This window comes from Oncorhynchus mykiss, chromosome 4 (assembly GCF_013265735.2).
Source record: "Oncorhynchus mykiss isolate Arlee chromosome 4, USDA_OmykA_1.1, whole genome shotgun sequence".
Lineage (NCBI taxonomy): Eukaryota > Metazoa > Chordata > Actinopteri > Salmoniformes > Salmonidae > Oncorhynchus > Oncorhynchus mykiss.
The window spans coordinates 30,805,834-30,815,071 of NC_048568.1; the positions used below are offsets into that span (position 1 = coordinate 30,805,834).

The 9,238-nt window shown below is 39.2% G+C and overlaps 1 protein-coding gene across 1 annotated transcript; it reads right to left on the reverse strand.

Moving 5' to 3' along the window:
* Positions 1 to 7,772: 7,772 nt before the first annotated feature.
* LOC110522478 (40S ribosomal protein S29) lies at positions 7,773 to 8,830 on the reverse strand. The gene is made up of 3 exons (XM_021600908.2): positions 8,677 to 8,830; positions 8,087 to 8,186; positions 7,773 to 7,864 (listed from the first exon to the last, which is right to left on the reverse strand). Exons 1-3 carry the CDS (start codon positions 8,736 to 8,738, stop codon positions 7,856 to 7,858), a joined length of 171 nt encoding a protein of 56 aa, XP_021456583.1. The 5' UTR covers positions 8,739 to 8,830; the 3' UTR covers positions 7,773 to 7,855.
* Positions 8,831 to 9,238: the final 408 nt, after the last annotated feature.

Genomic DNA, 9,238 nt, shown 5'->3' on the forward strand with positions numbered 1-9,238 from the left:
GGGGACAACTTCATCGATGCACTTATTGATGATGCCACTGACTGATGTGGTGTACTCCTCAATGACATTCTGTGCTAGCAAAACAGTCCTGTAGCTTAGCATCTGCTTCATCTGACCACTTTCTCATAGACCGAGTCACTGGTGCTTCCTGCTTTTATTTTTGCTTGTAAGCAGGAATCAGCAGGACATAATTATGGTCAGATTTGCCAAATGGAGGGCAAGTGAGAGCTTTGTATGTGTCTCTGTGTGTGGAGTACAGGTGGTCTAGTTTTTTCCCCCTCTGGTTGCACATTTAACATGCTGGTGGAAATGAGGTAAAACGGATTTAAGTTTCCCTGCATTAATGTTCCGGCCACTAGGAGCTGTTGTTTACAGATATACATAGACAGCCACCCCTAGTCTTACCAGAGGCTGCTGTTCTAACCTGCCGATATAGTGTAAAACCCGCCTGCTGTATGTTGTTTAAGTCATCGATTTTATTTTCCAATTATTGCACATTTGCCAATATAACGGATGGCAGTGGGGGGTTTACTCACTCGTCTACCAATTCACAGAAGGCAGCCTGACCTCCGCCCCCCTTTTCTCTGTCTTCTCTTCACGCAAATGACTGGCCTGTTCCCGGGAAAGCAGTATAACCTTCACGTCAGACTCGTCGGACTTGTTAAAGGAAAAATCTTCTACCAGTTCGTGGTGACTAATTGTTGTTCTGATGTCCAGAAGTTATTTTCGGTCATAAGAGAAGGTAGCAGCAACATTATGCACAAAATAAGTTTAAAAAACAACGCAAAAAAACAACAAATTTTATAACAGTATGTAGTAATTTGTGGATGTCCGACATCCATTTCGATTGATATGTTACGAATTGCAATTCATACAATATGTTAAGAATTACAATTCGTACAATATGTTACAAATTTACAACAAGTACAATATGTTACAAATTCCAATTTGTTGTGGCTGATGTTAGCTAGGTGGCTAAGTGGCTAGCATTAGCTTGCTCTAGGGGTTAAGGATTAAGGTTAGGGTTAAGGTAAGCAGTTGGGTTAAAGGGTTAAGGTTAGTGTTAGGGGAAGGGTTAGCAAAAAGGATTAAGGTTAGGGTTAGGGGAAGGGTTAGCTAACATGCCATGTCGTTGCAAAGTAGCTAAAAAGTACTAAGTAGAAGCAAAGTTGCTAAAAAGCTAAAATTGTACATGATGTTATATGCCCAACCAACCACCCTCCTTTTTGTTGTTGCCTTAGGTAACCTTCTATCTTATGTGCCCATACCAAACGTAACATCTCATGCTAATTTGAGTGTTCTGGATTTACAGTGCATTCGGAAAGTATTCAGACCCCTTCCCATTTTCCACATTTTGTTACCTTACAGCCTAATTCTAAAATGGATTAAGTTACAATTTCTTCCTCATGAATCTACACACAATACCCCACAATGATAACGCGAAACTGTTTTTTTGATGTTTTTGTAAATGTATTAAAAATAATAAAAACACAAATACCTTATTATATACGTATTCAGAACTTTTGCTATGAGACTCATAATTGCGCTCAAGTGCATACGGTTTCTATTGATCATCCTTGAGATGTTTTAACAACTTGATTGGAGTCCACCTGTGGTAAATTCAATTGACTGGAAATGATTTGGAAAGGCACATACCTGTCTATATAAGGTCCCACAGTTGACAGTGCATGTCCGAGCAAAAATGAAGCCATGCGGTCAAAGGAATTGTCCATAGAGCTTTGAGACAGGATTATGTCGAGGCACAGATCTGGGGAAGGGTACTAAAACATTTCTGCAGCATTGAAGGTCCCCAAGAACACAGTGGCCTCCATCATTCTTAAATGGAAGAAGTTTGGAACCACCAAGACTCTTCCTAGAGCGGGCCACCCAGCCAAACTCAGCAATCAGAGGAGAAGGTCCTTGGTCAGGGAGGTGACCAAGTACCTGATGGTCACTCTGACAGAGCTCCAGAATTCCTCTGTGGAGATGGAATAACCTTCCAGAAGGACAACCATCTCTGCAGAACTCCACCAATCAGGCCTTTATGGTAGAATGGCCAGGTGGAAGCCACTTCTCAGTAAAAGGCACATGACAGCCTGCTTGGAGTTTGCCAAAAGACACCTAAAGGACTCTCAGACCATGAGAAACAAGATTCTCTGGTCTGATGAAACCAGGTTGAACTCTTTGGCCTGAATGACAAGTGTCATGTCTGGAGGAAACCTGGCACCATCCCTACAGTGAAGCACGGTGGTGGCAGCATCATGCTGTCAGGAAGTTTTTTAGAGGCAGGGATAGGGAGAATTGAGGGAAAGATGAATGGAGCAAAGTACAGAGTAACCTGCTCTAGAGCACTCAGAACCTCCGACTGGGGCGAAGGTTCACCTTCCAACAGGACAATGACCCTAAGCACACAGCCAAGACAAAGCAGGAGTGGCTTCAGGACAAGTCTCTGAATGTCCTTGTGTGGCCCAGCCAGAGCCTGGACTTGATCCCGACCGAACATCTCTGGAGAGACCTGAAAATAGCTGTGCAGCGACACTCCCCAACCAACCTGACAGAGATTGAGACAATCTGCAGAGAAGAATGGGAGAAACTCCCAAAATACCGCTGTGGCAAGCTTGTAGTGTCATACTCAAGATGACTCGAGGCTGCAATCTGCCAACTGTGCTTCAACAAAGTACTGAGTAAAGGGGCTGAATACTTAATGAAATGTGATATTTCCCTTTTATTTATATATATATATATATATATATATATATATATATATATATATATATAAATAAAAGGGAATTTGGATATATATATATATATATATATATATATATATATATATATAAATAAAAGGGAAATATCACATTTCATTAAGTATTCAGCCCCTTTACTCAGTACTTTGTATATATATATATACATTTGACAAAATATAAAACAAACTATTTTTGCTTTATCATTATGGGGCATTGTGTGTAGATTGGTGAGGGGTCTGAATACTTTCCAAATGCAATGTACATTAACTATGTTACGTCTAGTCTATGAGACCAGGCTGAAAATAATCATGGTTGCAGCAGGAAAGGGAAAACAGACTGTATATATGAACGGACAAAGCCATCGAGCACATGCCACCATTCATTCCTATGTGAAGAGTCACTATCACTATAGTTTTGCCCCTTCGCATTGAGTAACTCAGCATTGCAAGTGCTGAGTTACTCAATTTGTTGAATTAGAAGCAATTCTTGGTACCATTTATTCCAATTTTTTTACCCAGAGATGAATCACATAGATTGCCATTTTGCCATTAATTATAATGGAGGATCCTATTTTCTGTTAACATTACCTGCAATACCGTGGTCGGCCTTGAACTCCTGTGGCTTCAATGAGAAGGGCAGTCGTTCTCCCCTGAGACGGAGGGAGTAGCACACACTGTCCTGAAATTAGCATATTTCAAGAAGGATAGAGTCACAGTGGTAGAGTAACACTATGGATGATTTACTGAGTTAGATCATAAATTGGGATGATCAACAAGAACAGCAATAGATTCACTGAATAGACAGACTGTGCCAGTGAGAGGTATCTTGAGATGGAATATGTCTACACACAGTAAACACGCTGCATTGCCCGTTGATTGAGTCTGTGGTGGAATGAGAAATTAGCCTTAGTGTGAGACATTTCCCTTGGGATCTCTCATTGGGGAATAAAATGGCTTGACGGAGCCCCTCAAGCAACTGGAATACTGTCGTCTCGAGTCTAGACTAGAGGCACTCCAAATAGAACTTAATGGAAGACTTCATCCGACAGGCAGACACGGTAAAGCACAGATTAATATGTAATAAGAAATATCATACGCAAGTGAAGTGCCCACTACTAATGTAATGTAACTTGAGTATTGACTGTATTCTGATTTTTTTTAACCTGTAGATCTGCACTTTTAACCAACATGAAATAATCACTGTCTTTTGACTAGTTGATGGTTTTTAATTTGTAGTCTTTTTCTATTAGCCCTGGCATTTATTCAGATGGAAACCTAATATTGGGGAGACTGTGACAGACTGACAGTCAAGGAGCTAAGGAAAAGCATAAATAAGAACTGCGATCAGTGATTAGTTCTCACAGATCTTTAGAACAAAAAATTATTATAATTACGGAATAGGTTTTTTATATATATATATATATATATATGTGTGTGTGTGTACATATATATACAGTACCTGTCAAAAGTTTGGACACACTAACTCATACAAGGGTTATTCTTTATTTTTTACAAAGAATCTCAAATATAAAATATATTTTGATTTGTTTAACACTTTTTTGGTTACTACATGATTCCATATGTGCTATTTAATAGTTTTGATGCCATCACTATTATTCTACAATGTAGAAAATAGTTTAAAAAGTAAAGAAAAACTCTGGAATGAGTAGCTGTGTCCAAACCTTTGACTTGTACTGCAGATATAGATATGTGTGTGTTCCGTTCACATAACATAATTGAAAAGTATGCATTTTAAGGTGTCTGGAATAGAATACTTGTCAAAAACGAATGTACACTTTAAACAACTCTGTTTTTAAGCTTCCAAAATATAGTACAAAAATTGCATCGCAATGGCTTCAATCCATCAATTAGCATGCATAATTCTGCAAAAAAATATCCTCCGCATACAACGTAAAACACCAAATAATGCATGTAGTTAGGACAATACCCGCTAATTATCAAAATCCAGAAAGGAGACGTTAAATTTTACAACCACCTGAAAGGAGGCGATTCCCAAACCTTCCATAACATTCCATCACCTACAGACCTTAACCTAGAGAAGAGTAAGCTGGTCCTGGCGCTCTGTTCAGAAACACAAACAACCCAACAGAGCCCTAGGATGGCAACCAAATTATGACAAAACAAAAATATAATTACTTGAAACACTGGAAAGAACTAACCAAAAACAGAGAGTACCGTGTACTCTAACAGAGAGTACATGGTAGCGGAATACCTGACCACTGCGACTGACCCAAAATTAAGGAAACTTTTGACTATGTAGAGATGCCATAGGCAGACCTGGCTCTCAAGAGAAGACAGGCTATGTGCACACACTGCCCACAAAATGAGGTGGAAACAGCTGCACTTCTTAACCTTAAGGCAAATTTATGACCATATTAGACATATTTCCCTCAGATTACAAAGACCCCAAACTAATTTGAAAACAAATCGAATTTTGATAAACTCCCAAATCTATTAGGTGAAATACCAGTGTGCCATAACAGCAGCAAGAGTTGTGACCTGTTGCCACAAGAAAGAGCAACCAGTGAAGAACAAACACCATTGTAAATACAACCCATATTTCAGCCTGGTCTCATAGACTAGAGATAAGGTAGCAAATGTAAACCAAAATAATCAAATGAGTATACGTTATGTTTGGTATGGCTACATTAAACAGATGGTTACTTCAGGCAAAAACTAAAGTAGGGTTGTTGGTAGGGGTGGACGTATAACACAAACATCTAGCAACCCAAAGGTTGAGAGTTCAAATCTCATTGAGGACAACTTTTCAACTACTTACCATATTAGCTAACCCTAACTATTTTAGCTAACCCATCTCCTAAACTTAACCACTAGCCTAACTAAGGTTAGCCAGCTAGCTAACTTTAGAAACCTAGCTAGAATTAGTAAAATATCATATTCCAAATTGCAAGGTTGGCAAATTCATAACATAGTATGAATTGTAATTTGGAACAGATCATAATTAATGGGTGACAGACATCCACAATTTAATACATACCATATGCAAGGTAACATATCATACTAAATGGAGTGCCTCAGATTTACATACAAAATAATAAGAAATGCTCTGAGACCAGGTTGCATATTGATCTTTATTTTCCCTTTTGTACTTCAACTATTTGCACAATTACAACACTGTACATAGCCATAATGTCATTTGAAATGTCACTATTACTTTGAAACTTTTGAGTGTTATGTTTACTGTTCATTTTATGTTTATTTCACTCTTGTTAATAATCTATTTCCCTTGCTTTGGAAATGCAATCATGTTTCCCATGCCAATAAGGTCCTTTGAACTGAGAGGGGGCCCCTGAGCACCTCCACAACAATACATTGTTAGGATACATTTAAAAATACAGTGTCTGTGCCATCTAGTGGTAAAAGAAAAATCACCAACACAAAGACTGATTTGTAGACATCGACTAGTACGCTGAACAAAAATATAAACACATTATGTAAAGTGTTGGTCCCATGTTTCATGAGGCGAAACACATTTTCCATAGGCAAAAAAGCTTATTTCTATGGAAATGCACAAATTTGATTACATCCGTTAATGAGAATTCCTCCTTTGCCAAGATAATCCATCCACCTGAAACATATTGCATATCACAAAGCTGATTAAACAGCATGATCATTACACAGGTGCACCTTGCACTGGGGACAATAAAAGGCCACTTAAAATGTGCAGTCACAACACAATGCCAGAAGTTTTGAGGAAGCGTGCAATTGACATGCTGACTGCAGGAATGTTCACCAAAGCTGTTGCCAGAGAATTTATTGTTCCTGCCTCTACCATAAACTGCCTCCAATGAGTACTTACATTTATAATAACGCCATTTAGTCAGGGCAAACTCAGTCTGATTGGGTGGGTCTATAGCCTAGTCGTGTGAGATTCATAGATTCGGGGTTAATGTATTTCAATGGACTGATTTCCATATGATCTCAGTGAAATGTTAGAAATTGTAGCGTTCATATTCTTGTTCAGTATAGGCCTGTCTGATACCTCAAATATAATTACGTTAGAAGTGACTGTACATTTTAAGAGGCAGTATTATAAACATGTCAAATGCACAAAGGTGATCAGATGAGTTAATTTCACATCTTGTTACACCCATTCTTCTCATTGTTTATCACAAACTACAGAGACATGTGCCCACCTGGTTGGAAATAACCTTCCCACGTCCCAATTCTTTCCTCAGTGTGCACTTGCTCATTCCCTTTTATAGTAAACTTCAGGGGATAGGACACAACACAATGTGTGAGTGAGCATGCATGTAATTTGCTACTAATCTGGATCAATTGCACATTGAAAGGATTGTCTGCACTAACGGTGCTCTTCCTAAACCAGGATTGGCTGAAGCATGTAACAAATTGGTAAAGTATGCCTCGTTTACATAGGAAGACAAATTCTCCTTTAATTGGTGTTTTGCTCAGATCAGAAAAAGATATGCAATTGCTGAATACCAATTAGTTGGGGTGGGGTCAGAATTGGGCTGCCTTTGTTAACAGCCATGAACATTTACATAAGAAATCAAATTAGTTATTTATACCTCAAGTAATGGTACAGTGATTACTTGCAGCATCCCTCAATGTTATCCAGAAAGAGGTTCAAAGCTCTACCACAATACCAACAAGGAATCACTAAAATTCCCAACACATTGTTTGAATTAGTTTCAACCTTGGAATAAACTTAACAGGTGGCCATATCAAAAAATTACACTACATTTCACTCTTGTCATGTACACAGGCCACACTTTTATAAGTAAACCCATGTGACATTGTAATTCAACCAGTTTATCCTGAGTCACCAGCTAACTCACTAGAGGGCTGAGTGTCAGCGGGTTTAGTTTTTCCCTTTCCAATAAGACCTAGACAACCAGGTGAGGTCCTTACTAATTAGTGACCGTAATTCAATCAAATACAAGGGTGGAGTGAAAACCTGCAGACACTATGATATCAGTGGAACGAGTTAGACAATGTAGACCAACAAAAAAACAAGACAACTATGTTGGACTAAAACATTTATTTGGAATAATGCAACATCCCATGTTGGTTTCGCATCCAGTGGGGAACCTTCAGCATCCAATGCAGTTAGTCCAGCTGTGTACATAAAGCATCAGGGTTAATATAATATATTACAGAATAAGGAATCAATTTCTGTCAAGAAATTGTAGCCTAAACCCTGTATAGTACATCGTCCAGAGGAAGAATGCGTTATATTATTTTCACCCCTTATATTAGCGTATACCATCGGTAATGTCAACGAATAGCCAACGGTGACTAAGTTACATTTGCAAGAGTACAGCGCAAACAAATACTTGCCTTGACAAAGCCGATGTCATTCGCGTACTGCCTGAAGCACTGGCGGCACATGTTGAGCCCGTATTTACGGATCAGACCGTGTCTGTTCGAGCATACCCGGCTGAAAAACAAATGCACGTATTAGAGAAACACGGCGAAGATGATTTAATAAAAAATGTCCAGCAAGTTCAAGCGCATTCAAATGTACCCGGTTAGCCGACATCAATTTTCCCCATAGCCAATGTTAGCTTCAAGCCAATTTAACGAGCTCCTGTACTGTAGCTACTAAGTAGTAGCTAATTATTTAGGCCGCGAAGTTGTAGCAATGGATAAAGCGGCAACATTCAGATTGAGTGGTATATTGATGGCTGGAAATACATGTTTATTAGAAACACATTACTAGAAAATGCAAACTGCTGAGTTTAACATGCGAGAACAATGTGAGGGTCGGGGGTTAATCTACATCAGCCGCCATATTAGGTCGAGCGAAGACTCCCATGTGGTTCGAAATGTACACTCAAAATGTGGGTCCGTGAAAAACTTCCGAAGTCTAAAATGTACTCAAAACTGAATAATAACAAATACTAAACAATATATTAAACAAGACTGACCAGGATCGGGATCCCTGACCGAATTTTCTTGGGTGACTCCAGTAGAGGCTCTGATGTCCCATCTTGTCTCGTTCGAGTAGAATGTCGAAAAGGAAGGAAGACGGATGCGCATGCGTAAATAAAACTATTCTTCTGGGCTTCTTCCGCCCGCAAAGCATAGTGGGAAACATCGCGTTGCGTGCATTCTTGTAGTACACCACTAGAAGACGCCAACAACATGCAGTAGCAACACATCAATCGCTCCATCTGGACCATTGTGCGGCTGCGGACTTACATAGATTCTGAAGGTACAGGTTTTCAGTTCCACCACCCCATATCAGGATAGTTATTTGGTTGAAGAGCTCAACAAAGCATTTGCACAAGCAGAAATCATTCATTCAAAACGAGACATGCAATATTAGATACCCATAACTAGTCTGCCCATCTTTCTCCATATCAAATCAAATGTATTTGTCCCATACACATGGTTGTAGATGTTAATGCCAGTGTAGCGAAATGCTCTCAAATGGACCTTATACCCAAGTGGCCCCAATGATCTGGTTTTGATGCAGGGTCCTGGTGC

Bases quoted from the DNA above. Each gene is read 5' to 3' on its own strand.
- LOC110522478 (XM_021600908.2), bottom strand. From the start codon at position 8,738: ATGGGACATCAGAGCCTCTACTGGAGTCACCCAAGAAAATTCGGTCAG. The intron at 8,187-8,676 runs GTCAGTCTTGTT...TTTGTTTTTCAG, and splicing joins GGTCAGGGATCCCGATCCTG to CCGGGTATGCTCGAACAGAC.